Raw genomic sequence first — 21722 nt, 5'->3', positions numbered from 1 at the left:
CCAGAAGAGGGCACCAGACCTCATTACAGATGGTTGTGAGCCACCATGTGGTTGCTGGGGAATTGAACTCAGGACCTTTGGAAGAGCAGGCAATGCTCTTAACCACTGAGCCATCTCTCCAGCCCCCCTTTGGTAGTTTGTGATAGCAAAAAGGAATTAGCTAATTTAGGTCTATACTGCCAACTCCCAAGAGTCAAGAGCAAAGAAATTTTGAGACCAATCGAGAGGCAACATTTTAATTTATATACAATAAGGACAGGGCCAGAGCTGGGCTACTCGAAGCTTGGTTGTGGCCTGACCGCATCGGCATCCTTTGGGCCTAGTTAGACACCCAGACACTCAGGCCTCATTTCAGACCTATTGCATAACAAGATCCTGGGGACTGGATACACATTAGCCTTTGCAAAGGCAAGGAGCTAACACTTATTAATGTATGCATTTGCCTTTACATTGTGTTTTGACGTTGAAATAAATCCTCTAAAACTCATCTGTTGCTCTAACCTTTTCATCTCTGAGCAGCATCCACACATGGGACTTTGAGCATGCCTCATAAATCACACTGTGGAAAGAAGTTAGCTGCAGAGTTCCTGAAGCCAGTCTTCCTGGGTTATCATCTGGATTCTGAAACTTCCACAAGCAGTTTTTTATGAAGACACCCCCCCCCCACCGAGAGGTGGACTGTATGGTCACCTCCATTCTGAAGATGATGGCATTGTCACCTATGAAGGCTTGGTGACTCACCCAAGGGGTACCAAGCAAATAGGCATTCCAGCCCAAAGGAGAAGTCTCGCTTTTGAGTTTTCAGCGTTCAGATCCCCAACTCTGATACTCTTGCTTTTCCATAAAGATGACTTTTGCATGAGACTGTCAGCACTTTCATGTGTTGTCCCCAGAGGATATGGCAGCATAGGACAGAACTCTCCCTGGGAGAGATGTCAGTCCAGAGAAAGTTCTGTCCTGCCCCGGCTGGCTGCTGCTGAAGTTCGGGCAGCCAGGAGCCCGGAAGTTCTCAGCCAGTACCTGCCCATTGCAGTGGGTGAACAATGCTCACTTCTACAGCGACTCATTCCCAGCAAGAAGCTGGCCAGCTCATTTGCTTCTTTCACAGGCTGGGAACAGCTGAAACAACTGGACGCCACCAACATGCTAACCATCAGATTGGATTTTCTGCTTACTTCCATGGACGGAATTGGAGCCGCAGGAGGACTCACAAGAGTCCCTGCCTTGATGTTGACATCACTGGACTTCCTCCTACCCTGCCTAAGTTTAGAGTCCTCTCCCATTCTCTCTAGACATGCATATTCAGTGGGATATATTTGCATATATGCTTGATGCAAAACAGAAAGACAGTGTGCTTTAAGACTCTATGTAAGAAGTATTGCTTGTCTACCGTGCGAGTGTGCCCTTACCCACCCGCTCGCTACACAGGACTGCGAAAACAGTCACGAGGGATTCAAGGCTGAAGATGTCTGGAGTTTCTGGATAATCCCACCCCAGCCTTTCCTCTGTACCTCACACTCTGTGCTGAAGCCCGTGTAGTTTGGAGGGCTTGGCCTAAGTCAAAAAACTACTAAGCATCCTAATGAGCAGATTCCTATGACGGGAATGGATTGTGCATATTTGACATAGCTTCTTCATTCGAGCGGCGACCCTTTGTCTGTGACCCCGGCCCCCTCTAAGGGCAAGGGAAGAGTTCAGAAAAGGAGCCTTTTGTTCCTGGCTGTTAGTTCTTCTGCAGCTTCTACAGCCCCAGGGACGTGCCCTGCTTCACATGGGCCTGAAGAAGCTCTGCGATTTCCACATAGGCAGGTGAATTCAGGACGATGGACAAAGCTGTTCGGCCAGCCTGTAGGGAAGGAAGAAAAAAAATATCATCCCATCTGCCTCTTGGCCCACTGAGAAGTGTTGAGAGGGATGCCGCAAACATCAGGTAACCCAGGAGGGGTGTGACTCAGATGGCATGTGGACCGTGAGAAATGGGTCACGAGACATGAGGACCCTTCCACACGTGCCGTGCCATCCTCGGGCCTGGGAGCCTGAGCCTGTGGGAACAGAAAAGGGGTTGCCAGACCCTCAGCACTAAAGAAAACTGGAAAATATAGGAAAGAAAATATCCTTTCCTGTCCTTTCTCTTTTCTCCTGTGCAAATGGATTGCTGCTGCTAAAGCAGAGAAAGGGACGCATGCATGGGTCTTGAATGCCCTTTTATTGTAACTGTGGTGCTAGATGGCTTCCCACTGTAATCTTCATAACTCATCTGTCTCACTCTGTTTTAACAGCCCATCATATACTAGCAATTTCCCGCTTATCGGAAGCTTGTTGGTTTCTATATGCCCACAAGCCATACACTCACTGAAAAGGCCTTTTCTCAAGCACGTGTGTGCGTGTATGTGTGTGTGTGTAAACATGTTTATCTGTGCATGTGCACATGTATGCATGTGCATGTGGAAACCACAGCTCAGAACCCGGTGTTATTCCTCAGGTGCTGTCTACCTTGCTCGTTTTGAGATAGTCTCTCAATGGCTTGGACCTGGCCAGATAGGAAAGGCTAGCTGGCCAGTGAGCATCATTGCTGGCATACGCTACAGTGCCCAGATGTTTTTACAGCTATGGGTTCTGGGGATTGAGCTTGGGTCCTCATGATCACATTACAAGCTCTTTCTGGACTAAGCTATATCTCTCAGCACCCTCCCATTGTTAACTGTTTCCCTAGGAGCAGCCATGAGCTCAGGACACTGTACGTGTTGATAATTCCTGACATGAAGTCCCTGAAGCATTTTTCTCTACCGCATGGCCCGCTATGCGGAGCTTGAGCTAAAGAAGCTGGACCTGTGGTGCTGTCCTGAGGCAGGCCTGCTACTGGCTGTACAGAGATGGAGGGAAAGCCCACACGCTGGGTGTTGGAGTGTGAGCTCCATCCGAGCAGCCGGTCTCTTATGAGTGAACACAGCCCTACAGTCAGAATTCTGAAAGCTAAACGGCTTTGAAAACCACACTTATCTTGGTGACTGACTGAGAGGTGCCAGCCTGAGGCTGCTCTGATACTTACTATCCATTTTACTCTCATTGTAACTCTATCAACTTCCTGAAATGGGACACATCTTTCAGAGGAGCAGGTGTGGCCCATATTAACATGTCAAGCTCTTTGGGCTTCCCCCTTTGCAGCAGGATGGAACCCAGCTGCCTCTGAGGCGCCACAACCATTTGTAGTCCGGCAGCAGAGAAAGAACGGAGAGTGGGAGGGGCTCCAAGGGAGGAATATATTGTTGTTTTGAGGCAGGGTCTCCTATAGCCCACATTGGCCAGGAACCAGGTGAGGATGGCCCTGGATTCCTGTTCTTTCTGCTTCCACCTCTTGAGTGCTTAGAGTATAGGCCTGGATGCCATCACCCAATTTAGTGTGTGCTGGGGCTCAGACACAGTGGCCTCTGACATGCAGGTCAATTCTCTGTCAACAGCAATGGAATCGAATAGAAGACCCTGACTTTAACCCACAAACCTATGAACACCTGATTTTCGATAAAGGAGCTAAAAGTATACAATGGAAAAAAGAGAGCATCTTCAACAAATTGTGCTGGCAAAACTGGATGTCAACCTGTAGAAGAATGAAAATAGATCCATATCTATAACCATGCACAAAACTCAAGTCCAAATGGATTAAAGACCTCAATATCAGTCCGAACACACTGAACCAGATAGAAGAGAAAGTGGGAAGTACCCTACAACAGATGGGCACAGGAGATCGCTTCCTATGTATAACCCCAGCAGCACAGACATTAAGAGCATCATTGAATAAATGGGACCTCCAGAGACTGAGAAGCTTCTGTAAAGCAAAGGACACTGTCACTAAGACAAAAAGGCAACCCATTTACTGGGAGAAGATCTTCACCAACCCCGCAACCTACAAAGGTCTGATCTCCAAAATATATAAAGAACTCAAGAAACTAGACCGTAAAAGGCTAATCAACCCAATTATAAAATGGGGCACTGAGCTGAACAGAGAATTCTCAACAGAAGAAGTTCAAATGGCCAAAAGACACTTAAGGTCATGCTCAACTTCCTTAGCGATCAGGGAAATGCAAATCAAGACAACTTTAAGATACCATCTTACACCTGTCAGAATGGCTAAAATAAAAAACACCAATGATAGCCTTTGCTGGAGAGGTTGTGGAGAAAGGGGTACACTCATCCATTGCTGGTGGGAATGCAAACTTGTGCAACCACTCTGGAAAGCAGTGTTTCGGTTTCTCAGGAAATTCGGGATCAACCTACCCCTGGACCCAGCAATACCACTCTTGGGAATATATCCAAGAGAGGCCCTATCATACAACAAAAGTATATGCTCAACTATGTTCATAGCAGCATTGTTTGTAATAGCCAGAACCTAGAAACAACCGAGATGCCCTTCAATGGAAGAATGGATGAAGAAAGTATGGAATATATACATATTAGAGTTCTACTCAGCAGTAAAAAACAAGGACTTCTTGAATTTTGCATACAAATGGATGGAAATAGAAAACACAATCCTGAGTGAGGTAAGCCAGACCCAAAAAGAGGAACGTGGGATGTACTCACTCATATTTGGTTTCTAGCCATAAAAAAAGGACATTAAGCCTATAATTCGCGATCCTAGAGAAGCTAAATAAGAAGGTGAATCCAAAGACAAACATAGGCATCCTCCTGAATACTAACCTTCATCAGGCGATGAAAGGAGACAGAGACAGAGACCCACACTGGAGCACCGGACAGAAATCTCAAGGTCCAAATCAGGAGCAGAAGGAGAGAGAGCACAAGCAAGGAACTCAGGACCGCGAGGGGTGCACCCACACACTGAGACAATGGGGATGTTCTATCGGGAACCCACTAAGGCCAGCTGGCCTGGGTCTGAAAAAGCATGGGATAAAACCGGACTCGCTGAACATAGTGGACAATGAGGACTACTGAGAACTCAAGAACAATGGCAATGGGTTTTTAATCCTACTGCACATACTGGCTTTGTGGGAGCCTAGGCAGTTTGGATGCTCACCTTACTAGACCTGGATGGAGGTGGGTGGTCCTTGGACTTCCCACAGGTCAGGGAACCCTGATTGTTCTTCGAGCTGATGAGGGAGGGGGACTTGATCGGGGGAGGGGGAGGGAAATGGGAGGCGGTGGCGGGGAAGAGGCAGAAATCTTTAATTAATAAATAAATAAAAAATAAAAAAAATTCTCTGTCAACAGAGCTACACCCACCCCCTGCTTTTTTGCTTTTATTCTTAAGTGTGGGTGTGTGTAGGGGTATGTGCGTGTGAGTGTGTGTGTGTGTGTGTGTGAGGGGTTATGTGTGTGGGGGGGCTTATGTGTGTGTGTATAGGGGGTATGTGCATGTGAGTGTGGGGGGTTATGTGTGTGTGGTTATATGGGGGCTATGTGTTGGGGAAATTATGTGTGGGGGGGATTATGTGTGTGTGGGTGGGTTATGTGGCAGGGGGTATGTGTCTGTGGGTGAGGGGTATGTGCATGTCAGTGTGGGTACTCAGAGAGTGGGAGCCCCTGGGATTTAGAGGAATTGTAAGCTACTTGATGTGAGCTCTACTAGGAACTAAACACAGATCCTTTGCAAGAGAAGTATACGCTCTTAGCCTCAAAGTCTTGCTTTCTTTTGAAATAGTGACTTACTGTGAACCCCAGGCTAGGCTCTTATTTGCTGGGCCACCCTCCCTGCACTTTTCTATTTAGGCTGGAATCTGGGAGATCACTTGATCAGTTCTGGTCTCTGTAAGTTCAAGGACTAAGTCTGGCCTGGTCCCTGCTACATCCTGGCACAGGTGGGCTGCCAGGCCTTGCTAAGTGCTGCTGAAAGATTGGCTGCGCAGGCAGAGGTGTTTGGTTCAAACTGGTAAAGAAACCACAAAAACCTAAGGAGTCTTTTCTTCTGAGCAAACCTGGAACAAGACAGAGTTTTAAGCAAGGAGTCCCTACACTGTTGCTGGGAGGGGGTTTTCATCAGGGAGTCCTGCGTTGTGGGGGGGATGGAGGGGCGAGGAGGGAGGGCTGTCCTCACTCTCTGCCATTCAGAGCTTTATGTAAACAGTGTGTGAGAGAGGACTGTTACCATGGGAAAGTGCCACAGGGCCAGTCCCAGAGGCTAAGCATTGCAGCTTCTGACAGATTCCATCTGGAGGTTCCAGCCTCCATCTGTGGGCGTCTCAGCTGAAGACATGGAGGACAGGAAGTGGAGAAAAAGAGACCACCTAGGAAGAGAGCATCCCTTATATGTACATGCCTCCCACAGAGGAAGGAAGGATGTGTGAGGATCGATGTATCATAGCTGGGTCTACAGATTTCTACTTAACAACACTATAGGCTGGCCATGCACTGACTGAGCTGAAGAGGGGAAGGTTTGCACAGACAGCCCGTGTGTGTGTGTGTGTGTGTGTGTGTGTGTGCGTGTGCGTGTGTGTGTGCGCGCGCGCGCATATGCCTTCCTGTGTGTGCTGTGGTGGAGGTGTCTTTCAATATGACAAGACCTCATGAACCTACAACAGATCAGGTAAAGACGGACAAGGCACAATCTCTATCTCAAAAATGTTCCCGTTTGATGGATGTCCTGAAACACCTTCCAAATAAGGAGAAGCTGGCAACCGGTGCTCAGGCCCCACTATCAGAGTTTGTCATGCTCAAGGTCCCCAGAGAAAGTATAGTGATGGCCTCACCCCCACCCGCTCTTGCCTCCTAAGCCTAGGGGAAGTGCCTGCAGCTCTGTCTTTTTATTGCACTTTGTTGATAAGAGGAAGCAATTTCAGAACAGGATTCTCTCTCCAAATGAGTCTCCAAAAGACCTGTGCTGTGGACATCTGTGCCCCCAAAGAGAGATGACAGCTGACCCCTGATATGGCCTTTATGTGGGAACTGGCGCCAGGTACCAGCCTTGGTCCTTGGTGGCCCCAGCAACAATTATCTTCTCACGCTGCTGCTGGAAACCCCATGCTCCTTCTGGCCCTGAGGAAGCTGCAGTGGGAATCCTCAGTCAGGCCTGATTCAGGCAATGGAATGTGATAGGACTGGGACACACACACACACACACACACACACACACACACACACACACGACACTCCTACAAGCCCTGTCCAAGACCTCATTGACTGGCTTTTCCTTCAGTTCACCTCCACATCTTGTACTGAGCCCTGCCAATTCAGACCCAGGCCCGCAGTGATCTGCTCTTCAGCGTTCCCTGGCTCTCCCTGCATCAACCCTTGACCAAGCTTGTTGAGACAGGGTTTCTCTGTGTAGCCCTGGATGTCCTGAAACCCGCTCTGTAGGCCAGGTTTATCTTTGAACTCAGAGATCCACCTGCTTCTGCCTCCCAAATGCTGGGGTTAAAGGCATGCACCACCATGTCTGGCTCGGGCCAGGTAACTCATAATTCTTTATTGCTCCTGTGCACTGCAGGTGTTTATCGATATCCCTAGCCCTAGATGACAGGAGCACTCCCTCCTCTACTTGTGACAAGTAAAAGTGTCTCTAGACACTGCCAAATCTCCTTTGGATGCATGTCACCCCTCCTGAGGAATACAAGACTGACTCAGAACTGGTGGCCAGTTGGTTCTCCCTTGGGGGCAGTCTCCCTCCTCTGACTCCCCTAACTTAGGATCTTCATCTTCCTGACTTCCGGCAGACACTTGCAAAAGCCAAGCCCCGCCCCCCATCTGTTGCTGTACTGAGAATTTGCTCTAGGTGTCACAATTCCAGCCAGCAAGTGTGATTTATAAATACTAAGCATTTAGTTAGCTCATCTCTAGACCCATTTTACAGTCGTGTACAGAGGCTTAGGGTTCACCTATGGGAAGGCACAGAGTCCCTGAACTCAAATTCAGACTCGAGAATGCTGGATTTAAAGTCAGTTCTAACAGTCGTACTTGAGCTGGCTCCCCCCATGGTTTTCCTCCACCTCCAGAAAGCCAGGGAGTTCTCTCTTAGTTGTGGCTACCACGCGGGCCCAGGAAGGGATCCCATTTCATGACTTATTACTCTGGCCAGTTAGGGACTTCCAAGGCTCAAGCCTGCTTGGCCTGTTCCACACAGGTGTCTCTTCTCAGGCCTCTTCCAGGTAAGTACAGTGGTCACTTCTTTGTGGCCCTGGGCTACTATTGTTCAGGTTTAGTCCAGATTAAGGCAGCCCACAGGGGACACTCCAACATAGATCCTCTGTCTCACTACGTGTTTGGAAAAGGAGGCTCCACTCCCCGATCCCCTGCTCCCAATCCCATGGGAAAACAGGAGGACCAGTGCTCTCTGAAGTGCTCAGAAATGACTCCATGGAACGGCTGCACAGTAGGGCTGACTGTAGGGTTGAGCCTGACTTGCTGATGGTGTACTCTCTGTGGCTCCAACAGGGTCCAGGAAGACGTGCTATCCCTGCATAGCAAGGGGCTTTCTTTGCCTTGCCAGACTTTTGTTCCCTTTGAACTGTGGGTTTTAAGCACAAAGATGTCTGTTTATAGCATTAAATTATGATGCCAACATTTACGACACTAGAGTCTGGCCCGGGCTGGACTCTGCTCTGAGAACTGCTGGCTGGCTATATGCTTAAAACAGGAGTGTAACATCCCTTGGCCCTGTAAAATGCAGGGCAGCTTGCTGTATTCTTGAGTAGATCAGGGATGGTATGCAGCTGAAGATTAGCTGCCAAAAGTGCTCTAGAAATGCGACCCACTGTCATGATCAGCAAAGGGGTCACTCTTGGGACTGAATCCCTAAGTTTAGGCCATTCATTCAGTCACTGAGCTGTGGAAGCCCTGTAACATATGAAGGATTCTGCAGAAATGCTGGGTTCCTTCCGTGGGAGAGATGGTGTGTCCATCACGAGCCTAGGGCTTAATGGTGTTGAAGCCTACCAGCTGGGCAACGTGGGCATGGACCCAACCATTTGGTGATTCTGCTTCCTCCAGCAGATGACGGCAGCAGTGGAATGGACCTCACAGGGTTGTCATGAGAGCGACATTCTTGGATCCATGGTAACACTACAAGACATGATGGTTATCTTCTCCCCCCAGCCGCCCTCGTCTTACGAGGTGGTTTATTTAAGGGGGCAGGCACTGACTGTGTGACGTCAGGCAGGCTCACTGGGGAGAATGGATGGCTCCACAAAGTAGATTTGTGTCATGGAGGTACTGTCAATTTAATGACTACAGAGTTGTTTCTATAAACTTGGTGCCATCATCTGGATGCCCAGAGTCTGCCCTGGACACAGAGCTCAGCTGCCGCCCCAAAGTCACACACTAGTCTCACCAGAGGAGGCTCAGGGCTGAGCCAAACCTGGACACATTTCCTAAGCACGGTGGTTTTTGTGTTTATTTATTTATTTGTTTGTTTGTTTTTAGAGACAGAGTTTCTCTGTAACTTGGGAGCCTGTCCTGGAACTCCTTCTGTAGACCAGGCTGGCCTCGAGCTCACAGAGATCTGCCTGTCTCTGCCTCCCAAGTACTGGGATTAAAGGTGTGTGCCACCACTGCCCTGCTAAGCACAGTGTTTTTAGTTTTGCGAGTTTCCCAGCATGAAGGCTATGAGTGTTTACCATCCACTATCTCGTTTAAGCCCTACGCCCAGCCTTATGAGGTTAACTCTATCACTACAGCCATATGGTTTCTTGAATTCGGATGGCTGGCGAGACACTTTTCCGGACAGGTGTTAAATATCCACCGGATAACTGCCTGTACATCTTACCTTGTCAGTCAGGCTGCTGTTGCAGGCCGGCTGTGCCAGGAGCAGTCGCACCATGTCAGCGTTGCCTTGGTGACAGGCCAGCATGAGGGCAGACGATCCGTCATGGTCCTGCAGGTTGACATCTGCCTGGCAGCTCAGTAGCGCTTGGACCATGTCCTCCCGATCGTGGCTAACCCCCAGCATCAGCGCAGTCTGGCCCCCCTGCACAAAGAGCGACAGGCAAAGGCTGAAACTGGGTGCGTCCAGCAAACCTTCTCAAGGAAACGGCCACTGACTAGATCGCCCCTCTGCTTGTGGCGTGGGACACATCCTTTTCTTTCTGGCTAACTTCTGCTTTCCCATGATTCCAGTCAAACCCTATGCCCTTTCCAAAGCCGCGCCTGGCTTCCCAGCCTGGGCAGCATCATACTGACTGGTTTCTAATTTCCCTTTACACTTAGGGGCTAAGACGTTGGCAGTAAGGACTGTTCTTATTTATTTACTTGAGTTTTCTTCTTGTAGTACAGAGGATTAACTTCAGGGCCCCACGCATGCTACAGAGGTGCTCTGCTACTGGGTCGTTCCCCCCCACCCCCAGGGACAGTTGTTTTTGTGCCAGTTTTCCCAAGGTCTAGCACCAAGCCCGTGAGTGATGTCCTGACTGACGGAGGGCGGAGGGCGGGAAGGCTGTGGCTTCAACCCATGCCACCTTTCTCTGGGAAGCCGCAGTCTGCTCAGGGCCTCTTGGGTTTTGTTTAATGATTACCCGGAACCCTCTTGTCTCAATAAAATCTCTGTTTGCAGGCCCTGCATTGTTCCTAACCCCTGACCAGTGACAGTATGGTTATCTTTTAGATCCCCACGGTCACCAGTGGATATAGCAATGGGTTAGACTCAGAGAACCAACTCAAGTTGTGTCTCTGCAGCTGAAGCTTGGTTTTCCTTTGCTTGAACATTAATTATACAATTATTTTTCCTGCTGGGCAGTGGTGGCACATGTCTTTAGTTCCAGAGCTCTGGTGGCAGAGGCAATTGGATCTCTGGGAGTTTGAGGCCAACCTGGTTTATAGAGCAAGTTCTAGGACAGGTGGGGCTACACAGAGAAACCCTGTCTCAGAAAACCAAAAAAAGAAAATTTTTTCCCCTGTATGCTTTATGTGGTTCTTGTGGCAATCAAGTAGGATAAAGAGTATAAATCCAGTCACACGAGGTGGTCACTTTTCTGATTATAAGGTGTCAATTATTTCTTATTTACACAGGTCTGTTACACGTTCCTCTATTTTCTTATAGCCTTCCTCTATGACTTACTGTATTTTGCCAACCCTTTTTGGATTTGAAGGTCAAGCTTGTCTCTCCAATGGGATATCAGGTTGCCAAGAATAAAACAAGGTCTATGCCTGCTCTCCCTCGAGATCCCCTGTGGCTCTAGGGCAGCGGTTCTTAACCTTCCCAATGGTGCAATGCTTTAATACAGTTCCTTATGTTACGGTGACCCCCAACCATAAGATCATTTTCATCGCTACTTCATAACGGTACCTTTGTTACCATTATGAATCATAATGTGAATATCTGTGTTTCCCGACGGTCTTAGGTGACCCCTGGGCAAGGGTCATCTCTGTACTCTGTCCTGATGAAGAAGGACAGGGATGGTTAAGGCACCACCTGCCTCGTGGAGCCCAGCAAGTTAGGAAGCGTCCACTATCGTCATCTCTAAGAGGTAGCGACTGTGCAGTGCCGCTCAGTAGGTGGGTATCAATAACTGTTTTCAGTCCCCATTTCTCTGGAACCCTGACAGATCTTTCCAGGGCTTGCCAATTTGCCTTTGAGAGGGTGATTGCTCAGCCTGGAGGTAATGGTTGCTCACTAGATTAATAAACCTGAGGTTTCCTCTCCCCAGCCCCCATGAAAGCCAGGTGAAACGGCAGGCAGCCCTCTTGAGTCTCGGGGGCTCCTCCTCACCTTCCTTCTGGTCTAGATTAATACAGCTTAGTTCAGTAGTTGGTCATTCCAGAGTGACACCATACACCAGGCCCTGCAGCGACCTTGGAGATACGAAGATGGGAAGATGTGCCCCTCAGAGGCTCCCAGCTCACTCCCATCCTGCTGATCATCGCCACCTCCCCTCAAAGTCCCAGGGGAGCCAAGGAGAACAGCTGCAGCTGTGGATCCCCAGCTTTTCCTTGGTGACCCTCCTAGAACCCATTGCACCTCAGGAAAGAGGAGGGGTTGACTTTGGTCATGGTGAGCATCCCCTCTTCCAGTTGAAGAAATCAGCATGCTTGTTAGGATAATACTATTGAAAATAAAGACACTGTGAATTGTCTTCTGGAAGGGGAGCTGTGTGTGACTCAGGAGACTTGGAGAGCCAGAAAGCCAGTTACAAATACCTGTGTCCTGCCGTCAGTAAGGAGCTGTTAGACAGCAGCAACATTCCCCAAATGATGTTTCCTCGTGTGTGTGCACGCGCGCAATACGTATGTGCAAAGTCGCGTGTGCAGGTGTATGAAAATCATGCTCTATGACACTCCACCTTATTCTTTATTCCTTTGCTGTGGAGGCCCAAAGAGGCCAAAGGTCAGAGAGTTTGGGACTTGTTTTTAGTTCATTAAGGTTATTGTGCTTCCAACTCAAACCTAGTTGTGAAGCAGAGTTCTGCTCTCGCAAGGCTATTGTCCACAGGTGTGCCTAGTTGCCAGCCCGCAGGTGCTCCTGAAATAGGGTCGTAGTTGGTTCCCACCTAAAACAACAGTCTAAGGATCCAAATGAGTTCCAGGTTCCTTTCTGGAAATAACTTGGGATTCCACCCAGGGAGTTGTTTGCCTACAGGGTGTTTGGTCTAGGGCGTGAGCCTAGGGCGTGAACGCTGAACGTAGCCGTAACTTTCAATCTGTATGTTAATGCAGTCTTTTGTTTTATTCCTATGTTTTTAGGGTCAGGGGTATATTAACCAGCTGGAAGTTAAACACGGGTGAATTTTCAGTACTCACTGAAAAATTCCCTCCTGATACTATCCTACATGTCTCAGCGTTTTGTTATTTTTGTTGCGTTTTGTTATTTTTGTTCACATCGTCATATTCTTTACTATATTTCTAAATTCTCACGCCTCCCCTCTGGAAGAGGGCGTTTTTTGCTGAGACTCCCCTGACACGTTGCCAGCAGCCAGCAGCCTCTGCAATCCTCCTGTCTCTGCTCCCCACAGACCTGGGGTTACAGGTGTGTGCAGAGCCATGCCCACCTTTTTAATATGAGTATGGGGATTCAAATGCTTGAGCAGCAAGTGTCCTAAACCACCGAACCATCTCCAGGATCCCTGAAAGCTCTTGGATGAGGTGTGCAAAGTGACTTTGGAGCCACCCAGACTACTGCAGTTTTGGAGAGTGTAGAAGAGGGGGCTCAACACAAATATTTAAAATTTTTAGTAGTAGTATTATTTTCTGTGTATATGTTTTGCCTGCATGTATGTCTGTGTTGTGGAACAATCTTTTCGTACATTGTAAAGATGTCACTCTGATTGGCTTAACAAAAAGCTGAACGACCAATAGCTAGGCAGGATTTCCAGTCATGGAGGATGCTGGGAAGAAGAAGGACAGAATTGCAGCCAGGCAGGGAGGAAGCAGGAAAAGCAGGATGAACAGTACAGAGTAAAGGTAATAAAACCACGAGGCAGAAAGTAAATTACTAGAAATGGGTTAATTTCAGTTATAAGAGCTGGTGGGATGAACCAAGGCTATTGGTCGAGCTTTCATAATTAATAATAAGTCTCTGTGTCGTGATTTGGGAGCTGGCTGGCGGGATAGAAAAATTTGATTACATGTCTGTGCCCAGGGAGATCAGAAGAAAGATCAGATATCCTGGAATTGGAGTTCTCGATGGCTGGGAATTGAACCTGGGTCCTCTGGGAGAGCATCTACTGCTCCTAACCATGAACCATATATTCGGTCCCCAGGTGAGCTTTTAAAGTATGTTTACACAGCCAATAGCTTTTGAAGAGGCAGTGCCTCCTAGGACAGGTCAGGCTTGCTTTTGCCTGTTATAAAAGATTCAGGTTCTCCAAACTCAGGGTCCTCTCCTATAACACAGGTGCTACAACTTGCTAACAGGTGTCCTCGTGTGTTAAAAAGGCTGGTTACCTAACCTCTTTCCCTCCTCCCTCTCTCTTTCTTTCTCTCTGCAAGAGGTAGTAAATTTCTCTACCTCTTGTGTGTTCCTGCCATGACATTCTGTCTTACTGCTGGCAAAAAGGCAATGGGACAAAGCAGCCAGGGACTGAGTCTTGGAAATCAAGAGCCTAGACAAACCTTTCCTTTATATGAGTCCCTGGGAATGATCCAGCCCCTCAAACATACTAGGAAAGCACCTACTGCCACTAGCCACACCCTTTGATTATAAGTGACTGTATTTCAGGTATTGCTCATTCTGCTTGGTAGGAAGGTAAGGAAAGACAGGAGATGTTTGAGACCTGGTTACTTTAAGGACCAAAGAAGCACGTCTGTCATATTGCTCAGTTCCCCAGAATTCTGCTTTTACTCTCTGGGTAAGACAAGGCCTGGGAGGCAGGGATCCTCATAGCTCCTGGGAGTGAGGGATTGGTGACCTTACTCTTGCTCCTGCCTGCCCTGCTACCCACACTCTCTCTCCATCAGTTTAATGGACATTTATGACTGTATTAAAACAGCTTCGGGGGGGGGGGGTTCACAGAGAGATGGCTCTGTGACTAAGGGTGTGTGTTGCTCTGACACACAACGTAAGTTTGGTTTTTAGTACCCATGTGGGGTAGCTCGCAACTGCCTGTAAGTCCAGTTCCTGAGGATCTGACACCTCTGGCCTCCACAGGCACCTGGTAGACACACATACACACACACACACACACACACACACACACACATTTAAAAATAATAAAATAGCAGGCTGTGGTGGCACACTTCCTTAGTCTCAGTACTTGGGGGGCAGAGGCTCGCAGATCTCTGAGTGCGAGGCCAGCCTGGTCTACAAGAGCAAGTTCCAGGACAGCCAGGGCTACACATGGAAACCCTGTCTTAAAACAACAACAACAACAAAATCTTTTTAAAAAGGTTTTAGAGAGGAGATGATCAGCAATAACTCTAAAGTACTGAGCGTCCTAAATGTGTCCTGGGTCCAGATCTGGTGAGCCACAGAGATGAGGGGCTACAGCAGCCAGCAAGCTAAGTTCTTCCCAAGAGGCTAAGAGAGGTGATTGACTTCAGCAGCCAGCCACCAAAGACCTTCTCAAGAGGCTACCATTAGAATTTGATTGGAGAAGTTAGAGAAGATAAATCCAGGTAGATTTTGCCCTGTTTTAGTTTGGAACACAGACCAGATGGCTCAGAGACACCTGTGCTAGCCTGTCTATGTCCCAAGAGCCTGTAAGGAAGATCAAGGATTGGGATTTTGGATAGACGCCATTTGATGGCCCCAGCATTCTGGAGTGGGAAACGCTCCATGGATCTAAACTGAACTCCTCACCCAACTGGAAGAATAAAACTAGGGGGTGTTATGTTTGCCGAGAAGCAGAGAGATCAAGCGCTCTCCACCTACCTGGGTGGCTTGGATGTTTACATTCCCCTCTCGCAAGAGCTTCCAGACAACAGCCATGTCTTCCTTTGTCTCTGCAGAAGCCAAGGGAGTGATCATCACAGCGGTGTAGCCAGCTTTGTTCTGATGATCCACGTTGCAGACACCTGCAAGGGAAGGAAGGGGTGCTGGAACAGCCTGGCCTGGAGCCAGACTGCACTTCAGTGGTTCGACAGAACACTACTTGCTAGCTGAGACACCATGGACTAGTGTTTCCACAGCGAATTAACTGGCTTACATTTTTAGCAGCCATTAGAAGTGGCTAATTTTCTCTACAGGTTTTCTAAGCATGCCCAACGAGGGAGGACCACAAAAGGGCCAGAGACAGATAAGGCGTCAATGACAATGACTTTATTTCGAAAGTCTGGGCACAAAGCACATTCTTCCTGGATGAGGACATTAAAAGCCAGATGGGTCACATAAACTATCCACACGATGGAGGAGGTTCGACCAGGATTTGAAGCTGCCTGGCAATGGATCCCATTCCTTTCAGAGTCACACAACACTCACAGGTGTGTGCCCACAGGCTCTTGCTAGCTCATATTGTGGGGAGCTCAACATGAAGGTCAAGCCTGTAGGACCTACCCAAGGGCTCATGTGTCAGGGATATGAAAACAATACAGGTTGGGCTGGAGAGTTTGTTCAGCGGTTAAGAGCACTGGCTGCTCTTCCAGAGGTCCTGAGTTCAGTTCCAGCAACCACATGGTGGCTCACAACCGACTAGAATGAGATCTGGTGCCTTCTTCTGCAGAACACTGTATACATAAATAAATCTTTTTTGTTTGTTTTGGAGACAGGGTTTCTCTGTGTAGCCTTGGCTGTCCTGGAACTCACTCTGTAGACCAAGCTTACTTCGAACTCACAGAGATCCATTTATACCTCTGCCTCCTGAGTGCTGGGATTAAAGGCGTGTGCTACCACTACCCAGCTCATAAATAAATCTTGAATGAAAGAAAGAAAGAAAGAAAGAAAGAAAGAGGAAGGGAGGGAGGGAGGGAGGAAGGAAGGAAGGAAGGAAAGAAGGAAGGAAGGAAGGAAGGAAGGAAGGAAGGAATACAGGACAAACAGAAAATTATTGAAGAAAGAAAAGAACTTCCTAATTCTTGTACTGGAACAATGGGGAATATAGCTTTCATGATAGAATGATAAACTAAGACATTTTTAAGATGAGGCGGTAAAGGATAATTTAAAAGACACTCCTGAGCCACAGCCCCAGGGATACACGTTCATGTTCTTCTGCATCAAAGAAGCAGCAGGATTTCTACACAAAGACTGAGACCTGGGATCCAAATGACACCATGCCAGGACAGTGGAAACTCACACCGTCTTGTGCTGTTGCTCATTGAAGAAAGTTGTGTGACTGAGGCAAAATTAAATCTGTCTCAGTAGATCCTGCTGTATCCTCCTCTGTAAGAGGGAATGACAATGGAACCTACCTTTTAGGACTATTACCAAATTTGTGATCAATATAAGTAAATCACCAAGAATAGCACATAGTAAATACCAGAGGGCATCAGCAGCCATTGTTATAACCATTCAGAATGACACTCATGTAGACTGGGATATTCGTCACAACAAAACTGGCTGATAAAAAGATGTCAATTAGAAACCCTGTCTCGAAAAACCAAAAAAAAAAAAAAGTTGTCAATTAGGGGTACCTATAAGTTCCGTGAGAGAGAAAAAATATTGCTTCATCTCATTTAAAGAATATTTCAGAAGTGTGCCATAGGAACACAGACACCAGCAGACACAGAAACCAACCCTGGCTCATTAGCACAGTTTTCTCCCTGAGGCCCCAACCACCATCATGATAGACAGATGACAAAGGCTGTATGACAGCTCTATTTATCACAACTGTGCCCTGGTAAAGAAGCAGACACTGTGGGCCAGCCAGGTGCCTCAGTGGGTAAAGGCACCTACCACCAATCTGACAACCTGGGTTCAGTCCTGGGTCCTGGATAGTAGAAGGAGAGAAATGACCCTCACGAGTTGTCCTCTGACCTCTGTCTACATGCACACTGTGGTACATGTGTCTCTAAATATAAATATTTATAAATAAATAAATATAATTTAAGAAAGAAGTGGATACCCATGCTGTAAGATTTTTTAATTGCTACCCCTCTGACTGTTTTATGTTTGCTCTAAGAAGTGTTGATGCCTAGGCTACCAGCTTTCTTGTCTCTCTTTAGAAACATTTATCGCACAGTGGAGTGATGTCTCTCCCCTCTGCAGAGCACAGAAGGAGGCCGAGGACCCATGTTCTTACAGCAGCTGCTTTTGAGCAATGTCTAATGAGAAAAATCAATCATTCATGGAGGAGAGAGAGAAGAAGGCTCTCAACTGAGCATGCTTCCACTCAATGAGCCACAGTGGCGTTCAGGCAAAATAAAGGGTCATTACTAACGGTTGCCTACAGAGAGGAGCTTTATGGCTCCCTCCTCAATAATGACTCACTTACTCGTGTATTTTCTGAGTGTGTCACAACTGCCCTCTGAAGGGAGCCCAGGTTTGGGAGTGTGACAGTTCTGTCGCGGACACCTCTTTCACCAAGGTTAAGGAATGACACGTTCAGCTCATTCTCCTCAGCAAGCCTTCAGACTCTTTGCTTGTACTTACTCAGCTATTTCAGTGTTGTGTCTTTGGCAAGGCACTTTCTGATCAGTTTAATAAGAAGGTAAATGGCCATTAGTTAGGCAGGAGGTATAGGCGGGAGAGCCAGAGAAAGGCTGCTGGGAAAAAGAAGCCAGCCAGATGTAGAATGAGTCAGACATAGAATGGGAGAGAAGTAAAAGCCACATGGTAGAATGTAGATTAATAAAAATATGTTTTAGTTTAAGTTATAAGAGCTAGTTAGGAATAACCCTAAGCTATCAGCTGAGCTTTCATAGTTAATAAGAGTCTCCATGTGGTTATTTGGGAGCTGGCTGGTAGGACAGAAAAAGTCTGACTACATCCTGTGCTCAATGTCCAGTAATGTATATCCACACAAGGCATAACAAAACTTTTTTTTTTTTTTAAAAAAGGTCAGAACACAGAGTCAAACACATCTTCCTGGAGACTGTGGTCTCTTGGGTAGTCTCCGTGCTAGTGGCATACAGAGATGTGGCTCTTTTAAGAGGCCTTGCTACCAAATACTTGAATGGAATTTATGAGCAGTGGGTGGCAAACTACTCATTGGTATGAGACCAGGTAGAAACATCTACAGCAGTGTGAACCCAGAAATTTCCCAGGCTGGGGTGGTAAACACGGTTCCCACCAGTCCCTTCATCCATCATGAGGCCAGGCTCTGAGGGAACTGAGGTGGTGGAGCCAGCTGCCAGCCTGCCACTAGCTAAGCTGCGTGGAAGTTTAAGATTTTACTCCTGCAGACAGAAAGGGTTGCAGATACACAGTAAGGCAGGTTCAGGTCGAAAAAAAAATCCTATAAACAGGTGACAGTGTGTTTAACTATGTGCATAGGCTCAAGAAAAAAAGAAAAAGAGTATACACAGTCATATAAATAAGTAAATAATAGTTTAGAAATAATGATGTCTTTAAAGAAAGAGTAAAGTAATAAAAAGAAACCCAGGGAGTCTGGATCCTGTATACTATTGTGTTGTCTTAAAACCTTTTGGTCACTGATGAGCAAACAATAGGTGCTGGGAGACACTGGATTATAAAAGCTACTAAATTAAACCAACCTATATATACATATTTTCCTATGGAGAATTTAATGAAGAACAACCTATATATTTTAAAAATGCGTTATCTTCAAAATGGAAGCCAAAAAATATATTGCATTGGAGAAGAGGTTATACTTTTGTTTCCACAGAAAATGAAAGGCTATGGATTCATTCAAGGTTAAAGAAGATCAGGTTTGACCAGAGAAGACCCCCTAAAAATCCTGGCTATTTTATAAAGAAATAAACCTAGAAAAACTATAAGGCAGGTGACAAATATTTTACTTGTTCAAGCATAAAACAAAAGAGTCATCTTTGGCTGATTTGTATACAATGCACAGTCCATACTTGCATTAATTCAGATATGTATGTTACCTTTGAAAGTTTATGTGTTTTCAGAGCAAGGGGACCAGATACCAGGTAACCCAGTATCAGAATGCCTCTGTTGCAATTTCCTCAGGGTTCAGCATCCAAAACGGTGTTAAGGTTGCTGACTGAGATGGTCCAGCCTCACAGACTGTTCTAGCCAGGACTTGACCTTTATCTTAATTTTCCCATGTTCTCCTGAAGATGCCAGCACCCACAGACAACAGGAAGCATGTTCTAGAGACCATGATGCCCACATCATGGATGTGGAATGGATGGCTTTTGGTCTTTCAATGGGTTATAAAAGTTTGTCATCACTTTGCGGGGATAGTTACAAGTTGTTATTGGTCATGGTCAGGAAAAAAGCTAAACAACAGAGTTAGATTCAAAGATCTCTATCTGAAGGAAAAAGGGAATTAATATAGAAATGATGAGATAACGGGTGGAATGTTGAGTCTACTTTTAAACAACCACTAATCTCAAATACTTTACATCAGTGTGGACTTTTGCCTATAGATACAAATTTAAAGTTATTTTTGTTATACTGTACATATGTTTCTTTTTAAAGATTTACTTATTTATTTTGTACACAGTGTTCAGTCTGCATGTATGCCTACAGGCCAGAAGAGGGCACCAGATTTCATTACAGATGGTTGTGAGCCACCATGTGGTTGCTGGGACTTGAACTCAGGACCTCTGGAAGAACAATCAGTGTTCTTAACCTCTGAGCCACCTCTCCAGCTCCCTGTACATATGTTTCTATTCTTATCTAAGGTGCTGTACCTATGCAGTTCATTTAAAAGGTTATGTGAAAATTTAGTCTTTAAGAGCTATTTAGGATAATAAGTACAGGCTAATAGTCATCTAGAACTATCAAACTTATAGTCATGTTAGATATATTTTCAAGGTCATACAGAGATATATTTTAGACAGATAGGTGATCTTCAAACCCTTTGAAAACCCACAGAATATGGCATTTAAAGTGTTTTAATAACATGAGGCTTTTCATGACAGTGAGACATGTCTATTACTGACAGCACCAACTTAACTTCAGAAAGGGGTGATGGACACTGAAGAACCTCCACATGGAGTTTGCTTTCTTTATGGCAAAAGCTGGCCATTTGGGCAAGAAACTGCCCTTGCCTTGGCTGCTGACAGTATGCTGTTCAAACCAGGCAAGCAAGACACAAAAGAAAGCAACGACCTAACTTTGCCAGGACACAGCATTTCCCACCTGGTCCTTCCTGTCTGTAGAATTATCACCTTCTCAGCCACCTGCGCTTGACAGATCATGCAGTTCTCCGCACACCTTACAGCTAGTTGGTCTCGTTCACCCTTTTGATGTGAACCTGGGTCCTCTGGAGGTGCAGCTTGCTCTTTCCACCTACTGAAAACCTGCACTGTCTCACTGTGGACCCCTGCGGTGCCCTCTAGTCTGCCTGCCACATCCTCAACTGTGCCTAACCCAGTCCTACCGTGAGGTCACTCTTCCTGAAGGATTTATTTGCCATGTGCTTTCTACACAAAAACGCACTCAGCTTCCCAGTACCTTCCAACAGGGTTCCAATACCATCAGCACCCAACGCCCTGCATGCATGCCTCCAGCTTAGCTTCCAAACCTTCATTCACCTCCTGTACAAACCAGAAGTCTTTTGGCCCCAGGGAGGTTTTCTTTCCCATGTTCCACAGTGTTCTCGTCTCCTAACACACTCCTCAGGCTGCTCCAGGCTCCTATCCTGTTCTCTAAACTAGGCGCTATCTCACTTCTGCATCTTGAAATCTTGTCTAGATCTCTCTCTTCTGAGGCATCATCCCACCCCACTCTGACTTTTTAAAATTATTATTTTAGCATTTTATCTGTATAAGTGCTTTGCCAGCGTGTATATGTGTACCACATGCATGCCTGGTACCGGCCCAGGCCAGAAGAGGTTATCAGAGCTCCTGGAACTAGAGTTATAGAGAGGTGTGTGGTGTTTGAAAGAAAATGACGCTCCCACAGGGAGTGGCACTGTTAGGAAGTGTGGTCTTGTTGGAAGAAGGGTGGGGTGGACTTTGAGGTCTCATATATGCTCAAGCCACTCCCAGTATCACAGTCTACTTCCTGTTGTCTGCACAGCAGCATGTAGCAGCTACCTCTCCAGCACCATTGTCTGCCTGCATGCCTCTGTGTCTCACCATGATGATAATAGACTGAATCTCTGAACGGTAAGCCAGTCGCCTCTGTTAAATGTTTTCTTTGTAAGAGTTGCCATGGTCATGGTGTCTCTTCACAGCGGTAGAAACCCTAAGATGAAGTGTGCGCCTCCATGTGGGTGTTGGAAAATAAACCTAGGTCCTCTGGAGGTGCAGACTGTTCTTAAATGATGAGCCATCTTTCCAGGCCCCAACTCTGAGTCAAGCAATAAGCTTCTGAGAAACAG

At 46.8% G+C, this 21722-nt stretch overlaps 1 protein-coding gene across 1 annotated transcript in view; it reads right to left on the bottom strand.

Moving 5' to 3' along the window:
• Positions 1-226: 226 nt before the first annotated feature.
• Kank4 (KN motif and ankyrin repeat domains 4) overlaps positions 227-21722 on the bottom strand; it is a 73765-nt gene continuing 52269 nt past the window's right edge. Inside the window, exons 8-10 of the mRNA XM_041652337.1 lie at positions 15242-15384; positions 9707-9907; positions 227-1846 (exon numbers count right to left, since the gene is read on the bottom strand). Coding sequence (XP_041508271.1) covers positions 1742-1846; positions 9707-9907; positions 15242-15384 — 449 coding nt within the window. The 3' untranslated portion in view covers positions 227-1741. The remainder of the gene's footprint in view (positions 1847-9706; positions 9908-15241; positions 15385-21722) is intronic.

This window comes from Microtus oregoni, unplaced genomic scaffold (assembly GCF_018167655.1).
Source record: "Microtus oregoni isolate MIOR12 unplaced genomic scaffold, Mior012 000005F_ref0000423, whole genome shotgun sequence".
NCBI lineage: Eukaryota > Metazoa > Chordata > Mammalia > Rodentia > Cricetidae > Microtus > Microtus oregoni.
This window is presented reverse-complemented; position numbering and strand designations above follow the sequence as displayed.